Source organism: Ahaetulla prasina, chromosome 2 (assembly GCF_028640845.1).
Source record: "Ahaetulla prasina isolate Xishuangbanna chromosome 2, ASM2864084v1, whole genome shotgun sequence".
NCBI lineage: Eukaryota > Metazoa > Chordata > Lepidosauria > Squamata > Colubridae > Ahaetulla > Ahaetulla prasina.
The window spans coordinates 287,102,529-287,125,939 of record NC_080540.1 but is presented as its reverse complement, the minus strand read 5'-3'; the positions used below and the strand labels follow the sequence as shown (position 1 = coordinate 287,125,939).

General features: G+C 41.1%; 1 protein-coding gene across 1 annotated transcript in view; it reads left to right on the top strand.

The window, feature by feature from the left end:
* DCC (DCC netrin 1 receptor) overlaps window positions 1-23,411 on the top strand; it is a 926,782-nt gene that overhangs the window by 537,766 nt on the left and 365,605 nt on the right. The window contains exon 9 of the mRNA XM_058168106.1: window positions 3,551-3,705. Coding sequence (XP_058024089.1) covers window positions 3,551-3,705 — 155 coding nt within the window. The remainder of the gene's footprint in view (window positions 1-3,550; window positions 3,706-23,411) is intronic.

Here is a 23,411-nt window from a genome sequence, read left to right as displayed (position 1 = left end):
GGGACAAGTCCACAGTTTGAAGGTGGGTAGATGGACCTCTTACAGCTTCACAAATTCGACACAACTTCACTCAGTTCCTGAACAGTCCATTTATTCAACCCAGAGCTGTTAATGAATGTTGTCTGAGAAATGGTTTCAGGTTGTTAAGTGTTGTGTTTATTTTTCCTTTACTAATAAGCTTCAACAAGCCTAACCAGGTTTCTGATTTCCCCTCCTTAGTTCCCCAATCCCTTTGGATGGGTTAGTATCGTAATGGCGAACCTATGGCATGTGTGTCCAAAGTGGCATGTGGAGCCATGTCGCCTGGCACGCATGGCATCGCCTGTTCCTCTTCCGGATTTCTGGCGCACATGCACATGCACCAATCAGCTGGCCTTTGTGTGTGTGGCAGTGCCAGAAAAGGGAAGAGCTAGTCTTCCATTTTCCAGCATGAACATACACACCAGCCAGCTGATTGGCACATGTGCATGCATGGCAGTAACCGGAAGATTTGCTTGACGGTGTGCATGTCCCCTGGGCAGCTCCTCTTCCTGGTCCTCTTCCTTAGTCACGAGGTGCTCCCCTTTCAGCACTTGGTGCCGCAAGCATGCACGCTGTTTCTTTTTGGCACTCAGTGCTGAAAAGGTTCGCCATCACTGGGCTAGTATAACCCTGCATTAGGGGTGAAATCCAGCAGGTTCAGACAGGTTCTAGAGAACCAGTAGCGGAAATTTTGAGCAGTTTGAAGAACCGGTATTGGAAATTTTGGGTAGTTCAGAGAACCAGCAAATACCACCTCTGGCTGGCCCCAGGGTGGGGTGGGAATGGGGATTTTGCAGTATCCTTCCCCTGCCACGCCCACCAAGCCACGCCCACCAAGCCACACCATGCCCCAAGCCACTCCCACAGAACCGGTAGTAAAAAAAATTGGATTTCACCACTGCCCTGCATACAAATCTGCTGTGGTATTCTAACCTCATCCTATATGGATTTGTGTTATTAGTGCTCAGTACAGCTAGAGGCCTAAGAATTCCTGTCTGGAGAGATTTCTACCAAGTTAAAATTGGTGAGATGTTTATTATTTGACTGTTACCACACCCCATAAAGTTGTGTTGATTGATATTTTTAACGATCAATTTCTAAACAGTACACAATGTACTTGTACTTCTTGTACTTTTGGAAAAGAAGCGTAGCTTCTTTTCCAAAAACACCATACTACTAACCAGAGCATATAAAACATTTGCTAGACCAATTCTAGGATACAGCTCGCCTGTTTGGAACCCTCACCACATCTCTGACATCAATACAATTGAACGTGTCCAGAAATATTTTACAAGAAGAGTTCTCCATTCCTCTGAAAACAATAAAATACCTTATCCCACCAGACTTGAAATCCTCGGCTTAGAAAACTTGGAACTCCGTCGCCTTCGACAAGACCTAAGCTTAACTCACAGAATCATCTATTGTAATGTCCTTCCTGTCAAAGACTACTTCAGCTTTAATTGCAATAATACTAGAGCAACTAATAGATTTAAACTTAATGTCAACCGCTTTAATCTAGATTGCAGAAAATATGACTTCTGTAAGAGAATCATCAGTGCTTGGAATACTCTACCTGACTCTGTGGTCTCTTCCCATAATCCTAAAAGTTTTATCCAAAAACTTTCTACTATTGACCTCACCCCATTCCTAAGAGGACCATAAGGGGCGTGCATAAGCGCACAAACGTGCCTACCATTCCTGTCCTATTGTTTTTTTTTCTTCTTCCTATATATATATATCCTTAAAGCTCCTTATATTTACTCATATAAGTGTTTATATACTATATAATCTTTTTGTATGATACCTACATATATTGTTGTGACAAAATAAATAAATAAAACAATATTCATACCAATTTACTGCGACAATGAGTACCGCGTGTCATAAATAGTAAATTTGGACAGATGTCATGTAGGAGTTGGGGGGGAGGGAATTTTTCTTTCTGTAACTATTCAAGATGCTCCTTGTGTTTTGTTTTGTTTTTCACTTCAGTGGTTCTTTTTTTATTGAAAGAGTTTTAAAAAACAAAAACATTTTCCCCCTTTTTCCCCCCTCCCTCCCCAAAAAAAAAACCAACCCTTCCCCTCCTCCCCGGCTTCCCGGGTCAATCACAAGGTATTGTTATACATAAACCAAACATAGAATAAAATTTTCCCTTCCAATCCAAATAACCACATCCAAAGCTTTTCATCTCCCAACCCCCTCCCCATTACATAAAATAACTTTCTAATTATTCAAAGGCAATCTGATATTTCTTAATCTGATATCTGTTTTGTAGATAATCAATCCATTTTTTCCATTCAATTAAATATCTTTCCTGCGTATTGTCTTTTAAAAAAGCTGAAATTTTAGCCATCTCAGCCAAATTAATAACTTTCAGTATCCATTCTTCTATTGTAGGTATCTTCTTCTTCCAGTATTGTCCAATCAACAGTCTTGCTGCTGTTATTAAATTCAGAATCAATTTAGTCTCAATCCCTGTACAATCCGTTATAATTCCCAAAAGGAAAAATTGTGGCAGGAACTTTATCTTCTTCTTCAGTACATTTTGAATAATCCACCAAATTCTTATCCAAAAGACCTTAATTTTCTTGCAAGTCCACCAAATATGAAAATATGTAGCATCATCACAATCACACCTCCAACATTTCGCTTGGATATTAGGATACATACATGATAATTTTTGGGATCTATGCCATCTATAAAACATCTTATAAAAATTTTCCTTAAATTCTGTGCTTGTGTAAACTTAACATTTCTAACCCAAATTTTCTCCCATGTTTCCAACATTATTGGTTCCTGAATATTCTGTGCCCATTTTATCATACAATCCTTTACCAAATCCTTTTCCGAATCTATTTCAAGCAACACATTATACAATCTCTTTATATGCTCCTGGGTCTGATTTCTAATTTGCTTTATTAAATTTTCCTCCCTTTGCATTATACCAATTTTTTGATCTTCTTTCCATCTAGCACTTATTTGCCCATATTGAAACCAAGTATAATTCCTCCCTTCTTCATTTAATACCTGTAATGATTTTAATTGCAATCTACCTCCTTCAGCATACAAAAGTTCTCTATAAGTAATCATTTCCTGTTTCTGTTCTATATTTATATTCTCTATTGCATGTCTAGGGCTGTTCTTTTTTGTTTTTGTTTTAGTACTAGCCGGTGCTTTAATCTCCTGTTCCCATCCGTTTTTTTTTTTCTAGTTTATGCTTGTCAGTGTTTTTGTTTTATCGCTTTAGATTTTGCTTTTCTGCTATGCGATAAGATATTGATGATTCGCTGTTAGATACTGCACTGAGAACCTAATAAAAAGAGGTATATAAAATGATAATGACCGTAGCAAGACAGGAAGTCCTTCTCCTTCTGTTTAGCCTAGACAGTTCATCACAGCCATTCCTCAATTTTCTCTCCCTTATGATTTTATGAAACCTCCTGGAACGTTAGTTTGGAATTCTTTCTTTTTTTTTTTTCATCTTGACATTTATGTTTTCTTGCATTGCTCTTTTTTTTTTGGTTAGGGAGCGAGCGCTGAATACCTCCCAGTCTGGGTTGCTCCAGCTTACAGTGGGGAATCTGAAACCTGAAGAGACCTATACCTTCCGAGTAGTGGCCTACAATGAATGGGGACCGGGAGAAAGTTCACAGCCTATCAAGGTGGCAACACAACCTGAGTGTAAGTACATTAATTGGGTTCTAATTGGGTTTTGATGTTCTTGCAAGTTATTTTTACTATGCTTATGTATGGTTGTAAAGTGATATGATGTATGGTATGGTATGGTATGGTATGGTATGGTATGGTATGCTATGCTATGCTATGCTGTGCTGTGCTGTGCTGTGCTGTGCTATGCTATGCTATGCTATGCTATTATGCTATGCTATGCTATACTAAATATGCTATACTATGCTATGGATAAAGTGGGAGATGTTACATCCAGGGGCATCTGTGTGGTAGAGAGACAATAACAGAGCAACACATTTGAAAGGGACCTCAGAAGTCTTCTAGTCCAACCTCCTGCTCAAGCAGGAGCACCTATACCACTGACCTTTTAGACACCGTGCCCAAACTGCATGCGTGCATGAATGTGCACATGTGCAGGCATGCACAGGCATGCGCAGATGTGTGCAGATGTTTGCAGACATGCACAGACATGTGCATGCATGTACATGCGCGGACATACACACATGCGCAGCAGAGACCTGAAGATCAGCTGGCCGGCGGGAGGCAGGGCATCCCAACACCAGCAGCATGGCAAGAGGTAAGATCTTTTTCTTTCGCAAGCTTCTGTTTCATCGTTTGCAGGGAAACAGAAGCTCACAAAAGAAACGCCACGGAGATCTGACCTGGGGCGACGGCACACATGCCAGAAGAGTAGGCTCTGTGTGCCACCTCTGGCACACATGCCATAGGTTCTCCATCATAGCCCTATATCATTTCAGACAAGGGACTGTCCAGTTTTAAAAACCTCCAGTGATGAAGCACCCTCAACTTCTGGAGGCAACTCGTTCCACTGGTTGGTTGTTCTCGCTGTTAGGAAGTTTCCACTTAATTCCAGGTTGCTTCTCTCCTTGTTTAGTTTCCACCCATTTCTTCTTGTCCTGCCCTCAGGTGCTTTGGAGAATAGTTTGTGGCAGCCCCTGAGATATTGGAACAGTGCTATCATGTCTCCCCTAGTCCTTCTTTTTCATTGAACTAGACATACCCAATTCCTGCAACCGTTCTTCATATGTTTTAGCCTCCAGCTCCCTAATCATCTTTGTTGCTCTTTTCTGCACTTTTTCCAGAGTATCTACATCTTTTTTATAACACAGTGACCAAAATTGGATGCAGTATTCTAAGTGTACTAAGGCTTTATAAAGCATTAGTAGTATTTACTAAAAGTACATGTGAAATTTTTCCTAATACTGCATGTGTCTTGCTTCCATCCCCCTGTTAAGTGAAAACTAGGATTGTATTGGCTACTTGGCTGGAGGGATAGTTAAGATAAGTCAAGACAACAGCTACAACGATGGAATGGAAACCTGTCCTCATTTTATCTGTGGTTGGACTGTTGTCCATTTTGATTTTTTGATTTTTTTAAAACTGCTGCTCCTTCCCCTGGATGATTAGATCGTGTACTTTCCTTCTTTGTCAAATCCCTTTACCCCCAAGTTGTAGATAAATCCTCTATGGGGAATTTTATCTTTGGTACACCACACCCACACATGCATTGGAGTGGAAGCAAAATATGTATTTTTCTAGCCCATAACATGCATATATTCCCTGTGCCACAGGTACAGTATGCACCTGTGATCTTACTATGGTATTGCTATTTATCCTCAGGGGAGAATCTTCCATCTACTCAAGGATGTTACCATTTTGAAGGCATCCAGTCTTCCATTCTTAGTACAGGTAGTCCTATACTTACAACAGTTCGTTTAGTGACCATTTAAAGTTACGACAGCACTCAAAAAAGTGACTTATGCCTGTCTCTCATACTTACGACACTTTGAAGCATCCCCATGATCATGTGATCAAAATTCAGATGATTGGCAAATGGTTCATATTTATGACTGTTTTTGTTTCCCAAGGTCATCTGATTACCTTTTGTGACCTAGTGACAAGCAAAGTCAATGGGGAAGCCAGATTCACGTAACAACCAGGTTACTAGCAATAACAATAGCACTTAGACTTACCCTGTTTTCCCCAAAATAAGACATTCCCTGATAATAAGCCCAATCGGGCTTTTGAGCGCATGACAGTAAGGACGAGCGCTTATTTCAGGGTTCCAAAAAATATAAGACAGGGTCTTATCTTCGGCGAAACATGGTATATACCACTTTACTGTGCTTTACAGCCCTCTCTAAGTGGTTTACAGAGTCAGCCTAATGCTGCCAACAATCTAGCTCTTCATTTTACCCACCTCAGAAGGATGGAAGGCTGAGTCAACCTTGAGCCTGGTGAGATTTGAACTGCCAAATTGCAGAAGTAGCCTGCTGTACTGCACTCTAACCACTTTGCCACCATGGCTCATGATACTAACTTATCAACTACACTGATTCCCTTAACAACTGTGGCAAGAAAGATCGTAAAACTGAGCAAAACTCGGTGTTGTGGCTCCAGCCCTACCCCACTGCCAGAAAGTGACTCAGAGAGTGAGGGGAAGGGCCGTCAGGGCTCCCTTCTGCAGGGCCAGCCTCTCTGGCTCAGCTCCAGGAGCCAGAGGCAGGCCAGGTGGAGGAGGTGACGAGGCCTCTGTGTCCTGTATCTTCCCCCGCCCAGGAAACGCTTCCAGACCCAGCTGTGGACAATCAGCCCTGGTTAGATCCCAGGTTTCGTAGACAAGAGAGGCGGGAACAAAAGAAACAGGGGTAGGGCAGGCCTAGAAATTGCTGAGTCACGGAGCCACACCACACAGGGTATAAAAGCAGGAGGGGCTGCTATACTACTTCGTGACGAACAAATCAACTGACTGGAGAACACTTGAGCTGAACTATCTGACTGAGCATTTGGCCTGAATTGCTGTTTGCTCCTGACTTCCTGGTTGCTCCGGTAACGAGCTCTGTGACACTGGCATCAAGGAGATAAGAAAACTTTGGCAGACAAACGCTGGTTTGCTGCCAGACCTGATAGTTGCCGTGGACTAAATTGCTGGCTAATTGAGTCAGTTTGCGTGCCTCCCGGACTGAGGTGGGGGACAGAACACTTGGTTAACAAATGTCTCACTTAACAACAGAAATGTTGGGCTCAATTGTGGTCATAAATCGAGGACTACCTGTAGTGGATGATTTCTCTCTTTCTGGCAGAGGACCTGACTAGGAATAGAAATACCAATAGCACTTAGACTTATATACCGCTTCATAGTGCTTTTACAGCCCTCTCTAAGCGGTTTACAGAATCAACCTATTGCCCCCAACAATCTGGGTCCTCATTTTACCCACCTCGAAACGATGGAAGGCTGAGTCAACCTTGAGCCTGGTGAGATTTGAACTGCCGAACTGCAGCTAGCAGTCAGCTGGAGCAGCCTGCAGTGCTGCACTCTAACCACTGCGCCACCTCGGCTCTTAGAGACTTCTACACACATGCCACAATGACAGACGCTGTGATAGCCTTTTTAATAACAGCGTATGATTTTCTATGGCATATCAATATTGCTTAATGCAAGCTTAATAGGGAGAATTATACCTCAGAGTAATTTAACTGAATTGCAGTTTAGTAGTTCATACAGCTGACAGTCTGTAAAACATTTCCATGTTTGTCATTGCTGTGTCCTATTAGAATGATACTCACGGTTTCAGCCTTTCCTAATAAACAATTTTTTCTTAAGGGCAAAACACACCTTGCTATTTGAAATGCTGTTATGTGTGTGCATACGTATGCCTTTAAGTCAATTTTTGACTCCAGGGGACTGCCTGGGCTAGTCCTCGCAGGTGTTTTGGCAAACATTTTTGAACGTGGTTTGCTTTGCCTTTGTCTCCTTTTTAGGGCTGGGAGAAAGTGGCTGGCCCCAAGTCACCTAGCCAGCCAGCTTCATGCCTAAAACAGGACTAGAACTCACAGCCTCCTAGTTTCTAGCCTGATGCCTCAACCACTAAGCCAAACTGGTAGCACCAGAAAAAAAGTGCAGGTAGAACTCAACTTACAACCACAGTTGGAATCAGAATGGTCACTCTTAAACAAAGCAATTATTAGGTGAACGGTATCTGATTTTACAACCTTTTGTTCCCCTAAGCGAATCCCTGCAGTTGTAAAGTGAATCACGAAGTTGTTAAGCAAATCCAGCTCCCCCCCCCCCCATTGACTTTGCTTGTCGAAAGCTTTCTGGGAAGGTCACAAATGCAGTCACATGGTAAATAAGGGCCAGTTGCCCAATGCCTGAGTTTTGATTACATGACTATGGTTCAAACAATTGTAGACTGGTCATAAGCCATTTTCTTCACTGTCATCGTAACTTTGGATGGTTGCTGAGCAGATGATTATAAGTCAAGGACTTCCTGTATTCCTCCCCCCCATATACTTTTTATATGCTTATCTGCCCCTTCCTAGATGTTTATGTATGGTGTCAGCATTCCAAGTGTTACACCCATAGAACTTAGAACTCAGAGGAAGGCAAATTCCTCAGAGAACAGTTTTACTGGGTATATCATATTGGCACAACTGGTGAAAGTTGACTCTAACAGTTGACTCCATGGCTTTCATCTAATTAAAGGTAAACATTTTCCCCCTCCCCCCCCAAGTCACTGGTCACACTGACCAATCCAAGAGCTGGATGGTTGCTTGGTTACTTCACTTCTCCTCTGGTCAGCCACCTGTGTGAATGTCCTTGGGTTCCCACAGGAAAGTTGTTGTGTCTCCTCCGATCTCACCACAGCCGGGGCCTTCTTATCTGCTTCCGAACACAGAGGAATGTCCTTGTATGCCTTCCGGCCCCAGCCCTGGCTCCATGCCCAGACAGGCTGAAGAGGAGGAAGTATCTCCAGCCCCCAGCTCTGGCTCCATGCCCAGGCAAACGGAGCAACTAGACCCCTCCCCCTCCTCCACAGCATGTGAGCCTGAGGGAGGTCAATTGCCAACAGCTGCAGACTGGAGTGACCCTCGTGTCAGAAGACTTGATAGACGGAGGCAACAGAAGGAAGGGAGGGGCAGGCCTGGATAAGTGTTGAGTCATGGAGCCACACCCCATGGCCTATATAAAGGATCTGTTTTCTGGCATTCTCTGAGTCAGGCAAAGTCTAAACATACTTGCTGAAGTCACTTTCTGGTCTCCTGCCTGCCCTGAGGACTTTGCTAGGACTTTGGCAGAGCTGCAGAGGCACGCCTGATTCGGATTTCCCTGACCCGGCCGTCAGCGGAGGAGTGGGACACGACAGTTGTATTGTTTTGGCTACAAACCCCATCTAACTATTTTCCCCCTCCCTCTAGTGCAGTGATGGCAAACCTATGGCATGCATGCTGGAAGTGGCCCACAGAGCCATCTCTCCAGGCACGCCAGCCATCACCCGTTGCTCTTCTGGGTTCAACACATTAGAGCCGTGTTGGGAAATCTTTTCAAACGGAGGGGGGTTGGAATGGAGATTTTGCAGTATCCTTCCCCTGGAGTGGGGTGGGAATGGAGATTTTGTAGTATCCTTCCCCTAGATTGGGGTGGGAGTGGGGATTTTGCAGTATCCTTCCCCTGGAGTAGAGTGGAATGGAGATTTTGCAGTATCCTTCCCCTGCCACGGCCACCAAGCCGCGCCCACAAAACCGGCAGTAAAAAAAACTTGGATTTCACCACTGCGTTAGGGAAACAAAAGTTACTGTACTATAAAATATTTGACAAGTAGCTTCCCACAGAAAGGGCCCCCTTTTAAAACTCAAATGTGGAGTGGCAGATGTTGTTACTCTATTTTACTTTCTTCAAACACCAATCATTTAAGAAATTGACAGCGGTAGCAGTTTGAACAGAACACCTGAGGGAGAAGCAAACTCTTGGAGTTTGGAGTCAATGGTGTGGCATTTGGAATGGTGCACGTGGCCTTCGGGGCTTAATGACTGCTTTTGTAAATCTTCTGTTCCTCTCCTCCTGACAGCGCATGGTCCTTGAATAAGACCTTTATTTGACAGATTTCATTATATATTTTTTTTATATATGCTCAGCTTGTATGCAATTTGGAGTCACGAGCTACATCACAACACTTGAATGACTTCATGGCCCAAAATATATTTTTGTTTGAAAGGTAGTTGTTCTGCACAGATGTTTAACGGGAGAATCCAGATTTGATTTATTCAACATGCAAACAAATTTAACATTTTGTTCCTTTTGATACGCAGGAGAAAAAAGACCATCATTGTACTTAACCCTAAGGCTAGTTCTATCATGGTGGTTTATTATTCTAAAATAATAATAATAATAAATAAATAAAATAAAAATTATATCACTGTGGTTTATTATACTAAAAGGATTGCTCTTCTCTTCTTTAGTCCAGGTCTTTTGGAATTAGGCAGTATTGCATTACACTGTTATGGACTATCATTCATTCATTCATTCATTCATTCATTCATTCATTCATTCATTCAATTTCTATAGCCGTGCTCTTCAACCAATTGATTCTGGGTGGCTTATAGTTCTAAAATTATGAAAAAATTAAAACAAACATTAAAACAATATTGCAAAATATCTTCCATGGATGGTGAGACAGATGAGATGCCAAGAATAATTCCAGATTTTTTAGAAAGCAAGAGGTTTGCAGAGAAGTGAAAGATCTAGATGGGACCTTGGAGGTCTTCTAGTCCAAACTCCTACTCAAGCATTTCAAACAAGTGGCTGTCCAGCCTCTTCTTAAAAACCTCCAGTGATGAAGCATCCAAAACTTCTGAAGGCAAACTGTTCCACTGGTTAATTGCTCCCACTATTAGGAAATGTCTCCTTAATTCCAGGTTGCTTCTCTCTTTGATTAGTTTCCATCCTCTGTTTCTTGTCCTGCCCTTTGGTGCTTTGAAAAATAAGTTGACTTCTCTTCTTTGTGGCAGCCCCTCAAATCCTGGAATACTGCTATCATGTCACCCCTCGTTCTTCTTTTCTCTAGACTAACCAAACCCAGTTTCTGCAACCGTTCTTCATATGTTTTAGTCTCCAGGCCTTTAATCATCGTAGTTGCTCTTCTCTGCACTTTTTCCAAAGTCTCAACATCTTTTTTTTGTAACATGGTGACCAAATCTGGATGCAGAATTCCAGGTGGGGTCTTACTAAGGTTTTATAAACTGGTGCTGATACTTTCACATGATTTTGATTCTGTGCCTCTGTTTATACAACCAAGGATTGTATTGACTTCTTTGGCTTCTGTGTTGGATGAAGCAATTTATAGCCCAACTCCCTATTAAATGGATCCTATGGAAAGAAACCATAGGAACCAGTGATGTCATTAGTAATAACGTTGACACAGAAATGTGAGTGGACCTAATAACAAGCACTCTTATTCAAGTTATAGAATGAACATATATACCTGTGACTCATTTCTGATCTGGACTGTGAGTACCCAATACATGCTCACGTCTCCTCGTTTCTTAAGGTCCTAAAAGACATAAAACAGAGAGGCTGTTTCAATAGAAGTAAAGCATCTGTTTTTGTTTTTTTGTTTTTTGTTTTTGCTGATAATTGAATAGCAATAGCACTTAGACTTATATATCACTTTACAGTGTTTACAGTCCTCTCTAAGCAGTTTACAGAGTCAGCCTATTGCCCCCAACAATCTGGCTCCTCATTTTACCCACCTCAGAAGGATGGAAGGCTAAGTCAACCTTGAGCCTGGTGAGCTTCGAACTGCCAAATTGCAGACAGCCGGCAGTCAACAGAAGCAGCCTGCAGTACTGCACGCTCACCACTGCGCCACCACGGCTCATTGAACACCCTAGCAAAAAATATGTCCATAAGGTGGCTCATTCTCTCTGTCTCCATAGTATCCTGGAGAAGCATTCTTTACCATAGGTTTTCTTTGGCCTTCATCACAGGGACAAAAACAACTGCAGTGAAAGTATGTAGAAAGTCATCGACTTACAATCACAATTGGACCCAACATTTCTGGTACGAAGTGTGGCAGTTGTTAAGTGAATTTTGTCCCACTTGACAGCCTGTCTTGCCCCAATTGTTAAGTGAATCATGGCAGTTGTTAAGTTAGTAACATGGTTGTTAAATGAATCTGGCTTCCCCCATTGATTTTGCTTGTCAAGAACACTGCAAAAGGCGATTAGATGACTCTGGAACATTGCAATCAGCATAAATACTGGTTAGTTGCCAAGCATCTGAATTTTGATCGTGTCACCACGGGGATGCTGCAAAGGTCGTAAGTGTGAGAAATGATCCTAAATCATTGTTTTCAATGCTACTGTAACTTCTAACAGTCACTAAACGAAGCATTGTAAATTGAGGACTATCTGTATAGCGAGCATTCTCTTTTTGGAGAGTTGAGAAGTGAATTGCTCGAGAGGCTTAGATAACCACAGACAAACCATGGATAGTAAATGCAGGGAGGAAAAAAAATGATAATCTTCTCCTGTTTTCTTTGTTTCTGGGACAAATTTGGCCAATTCTTCATTTTTGCAGAGTATAATATGTAGCCAGGATTTCGGGAATAAAAAGACGGGCATGGAAAGAGACTTATTTTTCTCTTGGAAGGACTTCAGCCTATGGTGCATGCAATTCCATCACAGAAATTGTTAACTAAATAGAGGCCTTCATTTTAGAGGATCAAATAAATAAATGAAATGGTGAAGTAAAGCTGACAGTCTTTTAATTCACTCTTTGAATTTGTAGGGTTTTTTTGGTTAGATTTATCAGTGCCCTGTGCATGACTAAAGTAAATAAACCCATCATCCCATGATAGACAAATGCCAATGAGATAATTCTGTCACCTGCATATTGTCAGAATGTACTTGCCAGTCAGCTAGGATTAAATTCTGCAGCTAATCACACCATCCTATTTTGTGAGAGCAGCTTTAAATGAGGACAAAATCCTGCATCCTGGATAACTCTATTAGATCAATACCGTCAACTTGCTTTCAGCCTTAGACTTCAATATGTAAGACAAGGAAATGAACATAACTTTTAATACAAAGTAGAGCTGCTGGTCATCTGAGTCAAGTTTTAAAATCAATAATTCCTTCCAGATTTATCACAAAGAAATTATGTATGGGAAAGAGCCGCAGTGAATATTAGAAAGACAAGTTATGAAGAGCAACGTGTTTCCAGCGTGTAAATTAAGGTGCCTTTGTAAGGGAGTAGCATAGAGCATTAAAAACTCCTGTAATATATTGTGCAAGAAACTCTGTGTGAACTATCTCATTTTGTTTTGACTTTCTCTCACTTGAAGCCTTACAAATATGTTGGGATGGCAACTCCTATTAGAACAGGTCAATAACTCATAGGGTGCCCTGCAGAGAATCATGGGAGCTATACCTCAGTGTATATGGAGGACATCAAGTTAAAAAAAAAAAAGTTCCATTTTAGGCATTATGGTAGATCTGGTTCACCTGTTCTATGATATCATGAGAAATTCTTTTTTTTTTATTTGCATTTATATCCCGCCCTTCTCTGAAGACTCAGGGCGGCTTACACTATGTTAGCAATAGTCTTCATCCTATTTGTATATTTATATACAAAGTCAACTTATTGCCCCCAACAATCTGGGTCCTCATTTTACCTACCTTATAAAGGATGGAAGGCTGAGTCAACCTTGGGCCTGGTGGGACTAGAACCTGCAATAATTGCAGGCAGCTGTGTTAATAACAGACTGTCTTACCAGTCTGAGCCACAGAGGCCCTTTGACCTCAGATACTTCAATGTCCATCTGCATTGGATATTTAAAACTCAAAGGGTACAAACACTGTCCCCAGGGAATAATCTCTCCTTCCATAAAGAGCATATGGTTGTCCATTTAATGCATCCAAAGATAAAGTCATAACCAATGGAACAAGAGAGTAGCCAGTGTCAAGAACCCAGCCAGGATTGATGGGTATTCTACAAAGCAAGAATCACAGATAAACCAGAAGCTTGAAGAGCAACTGTGGAGCACAAAGGACAAATCAAGAGAGAACCAAAGGACAAAGGATAGAACTCAGATGCTCAGGCAAGTCTCCACTCCCAACTGCAAGTTTCTTCTGCTGGCTTTCTTTCTAGAAGAATCTGAGGGTCGTTATGGGTGACTAAAAAGAGTCCAAGGTAGAACATTCTTCACCAAAATGGCCCTCAGCTTCAGTTCAGTAGTTCATTATGCAAGGCAGCTCCACATACTGTAGGTTCCAGTGGCACTTAAGGTAGAAGCCTTAGAAAATGTCCTACATATAGTATAGGGATTCTGTATTTGCTTTCATACTTAATGTATTGTTGTTGTTTAGTTGCTAACTTGTGTCCAACTCTTTGCAACCCCATGGACCACAGGCCCCCCTGTCCTCCACTGTCTCCTGATATCTGCCCAAATCCATGTTCATCGCGTTGATGACACTGTCTAGCCATCTCATCCTCTGCCATCCTCTTCTCCTTTTGCCTTCAGTCTTTCCCAACATCAGGGTATTTTCCAATGTGGCAAGAGATGTCATAAAATGGGGCAAAACTCACTTAAGAACTGTCTTGCTTACCAATGGAAATTTTGGGTTCAACTGTGGTCATAAATCAAGGACTACCTGTATCTATTATGAGAACTTGAAGGATTGTCTTGATAGCAATGGATAGATCTGACACTTGGACTTTTTCTAAAGCAGTTAATTTTGATTTGTTTCAAAGGCATCTCTGTAGATGGAAAACACTACGCTATATTATCTCATTGAGAGATTTAGCTTCTAGATTTTCCCTTTTTTTCAGGGGGAAAAAAAAAGACCAAGGCCCAATTTTTTCCCCAGTATGAAATATTTCACTCTTCAGAATAGCTAAAAGCCCACGACCAATTTGTCCTCTTCATCTTTAGCTACAGTGAGGGAAATTGTGATTAAATGGTTCTTTGAATAGCCCGATAGTATATTTCGTTCACTTTTGGGCCTGATACAATCTGAAAGGATTTGACAATTATTACAAAGTAAAACAGATCTAATCTTTCCCTTTGTGAGGGAACACAAATAATTTTAGATGCATTTGTGATTATTTTGGAAACTGCTGTCTGAAATCTACTACAGAAAGCTATTTGTCTTCTTCCAGCTTTCTCTCCACCAGCCTAAATCTTCCAGGGAGGTAATGAACTTTTTATCTGTTGAATTCCAGGACTGAAATTGGCATAATCATTGCTGAGGTTTCAGTTAGTAACTAAACGTTTCTGATGTTCCAGAAAGATACGACCGCACCATTTTATTTTTTTGTTACAATAATGGCATTATTGATCGTTTTTGTCTGGATAGGAATGAACTCAAAGGGTTTAAGGGTGTGATCTTTCATCGCGTCTTCTCCATCAGAAATGGTTATCAAGAAAAGTCATTTTAGGAAAGCATGTGTAAGACTGCCATGATAAATTTCCTCATTTCGTTTTTTTTTTCTTTCCCCTGACTCTTTCAGACCTTTTCAGAAAGCGGGCAGCTCTCAATTTCATTTCATTCGAATTCATTTTGGGTGTCTACCTAGGAAAAATGAGGAGTAACTTAAATAAATGCATTCCATTTGCTTAAAATACTTCATATTAAGTGGGTGTATACACACACACACACACACACACACACACACACACACACACACACACATTTAGATCTTGTTTCTGTGAAGAATGGTCTCTTCCCACATTAACTTTTAATTTTGCTTTAGGCTGATTTCTTTATGGCTACCATAATAATCGGGTCATATTTGCAAGAAGGCTAGAATTTCATTGGCATTTCTGTGAATTCATGTGGAAATATGTTAGAAGGTATTCTTTTCAGCATATAATAAGACGACTACAAAAAATGCAAAAGAAGAACACACACACACCCCAACTACCAGTCTTTTAAGAGGATTTGTAATACCTCTCAAACTAATTGCAATCGTATAGTACATACTGTTGGAGGATTATCATAAATTACTCACCATTTGTGGGAAGCTTATAATCATCTTTATAAGTCCACAACTTCAGAGCTCAGAGAACTCTCAGCCCAATAAGAGTGATGATTGTACAGATTTTTTCATCTGTCTCCAAAACCTAGTCAGCATCCATCTTTCTTCTACCATCACTTATCATAACCCCACTCATTCTTTTTCCTTTTCTCTTTGGAGGAAGTTTCATAATGCAGGGATCCCCAATCCCTGAGCCGCGGACTGGTACCAGTCTATGACTAAGTCATAGGAAGTGGACCACGCAAGTGTGCAAAGTTTCATGTACACATGCCCAGGATCTAGGTAGCACATGAAACCATTCCCACCCCTCCATATCCATGGAAAATTGTTTTCTATGGAAGCAGTCCCTGGTACCCAAAAGGTTGGGGACCACTGTCATAATGGATGTACTATTATGGATTGTCTATGGAGATTCTCAGTCATCCGGATCATGGATGTCCCAAAGATGCTTTTTCAAGAGGCAGCTGGACTTCTGGTTTTTCTTCAATGACGTTTTGCTTATCATCCAAGAAGCTTCTTCCACTCTGACTGGATGGTGGGGAATGGAAGGATTTATATTTCTTGCAGACAGCTGGTCATTTGCATTCTTTTAGCGAGTTGTGAAGGCCACCTGGAGGTTATATCTGTGTCATCAGAGTCACCTGAGTGTTGCAAATGGGTGTGGAGCCTTCTTGGAACTGCTGAATGGACTGTGTTGTAGACTGGAGATAGATGATGCTGTATCCTCCCCCACCCTTGAGATAGAGCTGTTCAATTTTGACGTAGATGGCCTCTTTGACCCCTCTTTCAATCCAGTGGTCCTTTCTGTCTAAAATGTGGACTTTGGGTGTTTTATCCTTGGGGTGGACAAACTTCTGCCTTAGTGTATTCTTGGGTTTGAAGTGTGCATATCAGGGGTGAAATGCTCCTGGTTCGGACCAGATCACATGATCCGGTAGTGATGGGGGCGGGTAGTTTAGAGAACTGGTAGCAAATATCCCTGGCCTCCCCACTGCCCACGCCTCGCTGTTCCTCTTCTCTGTCCCTGAACCTCTTGGTGGTAATATAGCTGCAAATGAACTTAAATGACTGCCGGGGCGCTTCAAAGGGCTGCACTACAGCTGATCAGTGCTGTAGATGGCTAGTGCCTCTATTTTTAAAGAAAGTAGACTGGTGCCTCCCAGAAAAAGGCAATTGGTAGACCGGTGCCTCTATTTCTGAAGAAAGTAAACCGGTGCGCTCTCAAGTTTTGTATACTTTATTATTTTTATTATTTATCATTATTGGCCATGCCCATTCAGTCACCTGACCACAAGCCACACCCACAGAACCAGTAAGGAAAATTTTTAGATTTCACCCCTGGTGCATGTATGTTGTATTGGCTGAAGATCCTCCTGAGCTTTTTCAGAAAGGAAAAAAACTAGAAAGTCCAGTTGCCTCTTGAAAAAGCACCTTTGAGACATTAAGCGTTGGTTGTTGGTTTACACCGGTGGTGGGTTGCTCCTGGTTCTGTCCGGTTCTTTAGAACTGGTAGTAAAAGTGGTGAGAGGCTTCGCCCACCCACCCGGACATCATAATTGACTATCTGCACATGCGCAGAAGCACAAGTGCAAGAAAAGCAAAGCAACCACACACGTACTCCCATTGCAAACCGGTAAGTAAAACCCACCCCTGGTTTACACCAAATGTAAATCAATAAAATCCTGGACTTAATCTAGTCCAACCTGTAGGAATTACTGATGAACATTTTAAAGACTAATGAAACATAGAATCACTTCTCGGTGAAATGCAGATTTCAACCTTTATGGATCAACAGCGGTAAAAGTGTATATGTGCTGAGATTTTTTTTTTTTTTTTGACAAATAGCTGTCATGTCTTCCAAAATTGTTCAGAGCAGGATAGCAGGGATTTCATTATGCTAATAATTACATTGCCTCCAAGCTTTCTGAAGCTGCGTCACCCCACAGAGCCCAGAAGCAAATTTTCTAGAAATGTAATTAAAGCTGTTAACTGCAGTAAGACAAGAGAAGACGAAGAAGAGAAATCACAGACAATCAAATCACACTCCTGTTTATTGATAGGCAAAGGGCTTCACAAACAGCTTGCGCTGGATTTTTTTTTTCCCTCTGCAGAAAATTAGGAGGCGTAAAGCAAAGTGAACTGTATTTTATTTATTTATTTATTATTATTTATTTATTATTTAGATTGTTATACCGCCCTTCTCCCGAAGGACTCAGGGCGGTGTACAGCCAGATTAAAACAGAACAATATACAGATTAAAACCATAGTTAAAATAACATATTCTAAGAATGGCCGAAAATTAAAACCGTCAAATTTGACCCATCAATAAAATACACCAGTTAAAAATTATTAAAATTTAAAAATTTAGAATATTAAAATTAAGCCAGTCCCGCTTGAATAAACAAGTACGTTTTCAATGTATGTATTCTTAAGGCTATAAATAGAAAGACTGCTGGTTCTCATTATTAGGGCCACATAAGTAGGTAAGATAAAGAGGAAGGAATTGTAAGACTTCATCAGTCTACAAAGCAGGAAAGAGGAATTCTTGGAAAATAACTTGTCTCAGATCTTAAAGAAACCCTTCAAATCAGTACAACGTTGATGGGCCCCATCATTTTCCTTGTCAGGCCATCTTGAAACTTGGTGAGATATTTTAAGGAGAATTTAAGGAAAACGGCAAACAGAGTCTAGGGCGGAGTCAAGGAAGTCATCTGTCTAGATTCCTTACGTTCCCACAAACGGTCTAAGTCAGTGGTGAAATCCATTTTTTTTTTTACTACTGGTTCTGTGGGTGTGGCTTGGCGGGCGTGGCAGGGGAAGGATACTGCAAAATCCCCATTCCCTCCCCACTCCTGGGGGAAGGATATTGCAAAATCTCCACTCCCATCCCACTCTGGGGCCAGCCAGAGGTGGCATTTGCAGGTTCTCTGAATTACTCAAAAATTCTGCTATTGTTCCTCCAGAACCTGTCAGAACCTGATGGATTTCATCCCTGGTCTAAGTCCAATCCCTCTTGAATTCTGTTGACTCTTATCTAGTTGACTCCTATCTTAGTGCTGACTGTTATTTGTACAGATCCTTGTGTATAGTCAAGAGCAATAAATAATCTTAACTGGGATTCGATGTGTGGCTTCGATTTTTTGCACCTGACATGGAAGCCCCATTCAGGAATATCCTACAGCAGAAAGGACCATCATCCCCTGCTCTCCTCTCTCTTCCCCCCTTTCCCATTTTCCAATTCCTCTCCATAGAACCGTACAGTAAATCCTGGGAATACAGATGATGGAGCACATGTAGGCAAAATCTTGCAGTCAGCAGCATAATGGATGGTTGGTATACATACCCTGCTCCTGCTCCTGCATTGGAAATTTCATAATAAGCTGGAAAACACAAAAATTGCACAAAAATGCATTGTTTTAGGGTGATTTCTTGCAGAAATATGCAAACTTATACAGAACAATTTCCAGAGTAAGAAAAACATACAGAAAATATCTGTGCAGACTTTTTTTAAAGAAAAACAACAACACTACAAACTAATATAAACATAGCTGAAATAAATTTAAGATGGCACTGATTGGTTCATCCCTCCCTACTGTCTTTGATTAATTTAGAGATTTAACTCTGTCCATCAATCATTTATTTAAGATTGTTTTACAGTATAGAACACCATATCATACCATCCTTGCAGATGTATATTTGAACATGTGCTTGACTTAACACTTTGGGACAAGTCACTAATTTGTATAGGATTTAATAGTCTATATCTGTCAATGAGAACCAGACATGCAGCTATTGTACAGTTTACTTGTAATAAAAATTCAAATTGTACAAACTGGCTGTCATTACATACACTGCATGTGCCTTTATTTATTTTCCTTTTTGGGGAAAAAAATAAATTCCATCCTTCAAAACTGAATTATTCCAAGACAAACTAATGATACTGTAAAATGATACTGTAAAATTGCAGAAATCGATAAATGCAAAGCAACAGCCCAACTAGTTAAGATGGTTTCATGCAGCACAATTTAGTATGTTAATAGATCAATATACTAAAAGGCTTGAGAGGAAGAAAAGGAAAAAAAAAATATTTGCACAGCACTACAAAGACAATAAATATATTTTCCAGTAGAGTAATGGGATTGTAGAACTAGGACACTAAATGAAATAATAATCCAGCTACTGTATGTAGAAGACAATTGTTCTGTTGGTAAGAAAATTCTCGTGTCTGTTTCATTTTTCTATAATTGAAGAGAACTTAAGGGAAATGAAAAGAGAAAAAAAAAAGCCTTAGGCATTAACGTTCAGTAAACTGAGACTTAATGGCAGGAAGACATGAGTTTATTGAAAATGTTTCCATAGAAAGAATGCAAATAGAAAGTTTGGGAGATGAAACAGAAAAATAAATAAATAATACGAAGTACTTTTTAAACTCCATTGTTTTTTGTTTTTTGTTTTTAAGGTGACATATGATGTTAGCTTCCTATTAATTTCTACTTCTGCATTTAAAAGCTTGAAGTGAATTTCTATTTTAGATTTTCTATTTCTGCATTTAAAAGCAGTGAACTACAGCTTATTTGCTGTAAATGAAATGGGCCTTTGAAACTAATAGCTGGATATTAAGATGTGACTTCTTTGGTTCTTCTTCTTTGTCCACCTAGTTTATGATTTATTTTCTCTCATCCTCAAAGGGATGGATAAAAGCCAAACATTAATGGAGATTAATAGGTCCTCACACTGGAATAACATTAAACATATTCCTTTTACCAAATCCCCCACAAAGAGCCCTTAAAAGCTCCTGCAATTAGAATTATAGGATCAAAATGCTGAATACAGAAAAGAAGAGTTGGAAGGGATCTTGGAGGTCTTCTAATCCAACCCTTCCCAAGAAGACCCTATACCAGGGATGGTTAACCTTTTTGGTGCTGAGTGCCCAAAATGAGTGTGTGCATGAATGCACACGCGCATGCCCAAACCCCCAAAATGATACACACACCTGCGCATGTGCCCTGCGCCCCGTTTTGGCCCTGGAAAGCCTCCTGACCAACCTTCATCCCTCACGCATGTGCTCCACCCTGCTGCGCATGTGCGGCAAAAACCCAAAGACCAGCTGGCCGGCGGGAGGTGCGCACACATGCGCGGTGGAGCTGGGCTGGGGTGATGGCTGGCGTGCCCACAGAGTGGGCTCTGTGTGCTACCTATGGCATGCATGCCATATGTTCCCATCACGGCCCTATCCCATTCCAGGCAAGTGACTGTCCAAGCTCTTCTTAAAAAGCTCCAGTGTTGGAATACTTACAACTTCCGAGGGCAAGCCATTTCAATGATTGTTATCAGTGGTGGGTTTCACTTACCTTTGCTACCTCTTCTCTCGCAGAGCGTATTTGATGTGCAGAGCATATCTGATGAGGTCCGGGCGGGCAGGCAGAGCCTCCCGCTGCCGCTGCTACCTGTTCGCTGGAGCAAACCAGTAGCAACCTCCCACTGATTGTTATCACTGTCAGGAAATTTCTTCTCACTTCTAGGTTGGATCTCTTCTTGGTAACTTTACATCCATTACTACTGGTTTTGCCCTCAAATGCTTTGGAGAATAGATTGTCCTCCTCTTCTTTGTGACAGCCTCTCAAATAAAGTAAGGCTACTATCATATCACCCTTAGTCCTTCTCTTTGTTAGATTAGACATTCCCAGTTCGTGCAACCATTTAACATATGTTTTGACCTATGCTCTTTTCTGCATTCTTTCTAGAGTTTGAACATCTTTTTTTATATATGGTGACCAGAACTGAAAGCAATATTCCAAGTGTGGACTCACTCAAAGCAGTACTAATGCTTCATGTGGTCTTGATACTATTCCTCAGTTGATGCAGCCTAGGACTGCATTGGCTTTTTTGGCACCTGAAACACACTGCTTGCTCATACTTAAGTGGTTGTCCACTAGGACTATATCACAGGCATCCAAGTCTAATTATGATAATGACAAAATGGGTGTCACAAATCACAATGCAATTGTGCCATTTCTTTGTCCTTTTATAACCCCATCACAGGGTTATACCAAAGTAAGGAAGGGGTAGATTTTGACACTCACTACACCTGATGGATGCCTACTGGAGCTGTGATGGTACAGTGGTTAGAGTGCAGTACTGCAGGCTACTTCTGCAGATTCTCACTGGCTCAAGGTTGACTCGGCCTTCCATCCTTCCGAGGTCGGTAAAATGAGGACCCAGATTGTTGGGGTCAAGATGTGACTCTGTAAACCATTTAGAGAGGGCTGTAAAGCACTGTGAGGCGGTATATAAGTCTAAGTGCTATTGCTATTGCTATTAGGCCAACAAATTCAAACCCCTAACATTCCCTATTCCTCCAATCCCTCTTTATTATGACTTAACTTCTTACATTATCATTCATTGTCACTGATATTCATTATATTGGTCATCATTATTGCCAAATGCATTGTTAGAATGCCATTTTGAAACAGGCATCTACTAAAGAAATTGCTCCATTCTATCACAATCTGTCTTTTAATTTAAGATTAATATTTTATTTTTCTCTTTGGCATATTAATGTTATCAGGTTTGATTTCTCTGAAGTTCATCTGCTGTAATCCTGTTCTGATGTGGAAGTATCACTTCTGATCCTTTCCTACTTCCAAGAAGTAGCCTGCATTTATTTGCAGGCTGCTTATCTGAGTTCCATAATCCGAAAATTCAGCTAAAAGTTCACAAAATTCATGAAGATGATTACAGTCTAGTCAAGCTGTAAACTGAATATTGAGTAGTGTTCAGTATCACTATGCATAGATATGGACAGTGGGGAAAAGGTAATTTAGACCACACAGAGATTTGCATATAATACTTGTAAGCAACTTCTTAAAGAAGTTGTATCTTTAAGTTCTCACATCAGCAGCTGCAGGAATTCAGACAATCTGAGTTTAATTTTTCTCTCAAATGAGACAGTAGTTTGTCTGCTACCATCAACTACAGCTGATTTATGAAAAGTCCTTGGCGCTCTCTGAGCTTGCTTGCTTTCTTGCAGATGTTTGATTACCAAACTAGACAGGGGTGAGATTCAAAAATTTTAGCAACCGCTTGCTGGGTGGGCGTGGCCATGGTGGGCAGGGCCTAATCAGCCTCCTGCACCATGGCCGGGGGCAGAGGGCGTTTCACCCTCCCCAAGCTCCAGAGGCTTTCCTTGAGCCTCTGAGAGGGTGAAAACAGCCTCCCCCAGGCTCTGGAGGCCAAAAATGGGACCGTTTTTGGACTTCCAGAACTTCTGGGAGGCCCGTTTTTCACCATCCCAGAGCCTCCACGTGGACCCTGCACTTACTTGGCATCCAAAACAGGCCATGTGGAGACTCCTGGGTGGAGCGGGGCAGGGTGGGTGGAGCCATCCAGTCCTTGTCACTACCGGTTCAGCGAACCAGATGAAAAATTAGCATCTGGTTCACCTGAACCGGTCCAAACCAGCTGAATCCCACCTCTGGAACTAGGCTTGATTTTAAATTCTAAATTTTAAATTTTTAATTGTGGGTTTTAAATTCTGTAATTTTTATGGGGTATAAGGTTATTTTAAATTTTTTGGCTAAATTTTGAATCAGTTTTTTAAGGGTTGTTTTAATTAAGGTGTATGTTTTTGTTTGTATTTTATTTGCCTGTTCACCGCCCTGAGTCCTTCGGGAGAAGGGCGGTATACAAATTAAATTATTATTATTATTAGGTAACATCATCAGTGCTAATGATGTTACCTAGTTTGGGTCATGAGGCATCTGCAAGAAAACAAACAAGCACAGACAGCACCAAGGACCCCTCATGTCAGCCCTGAGCTACAAATATTCTCCTTTATTATTACAGCTCAGTTACGATT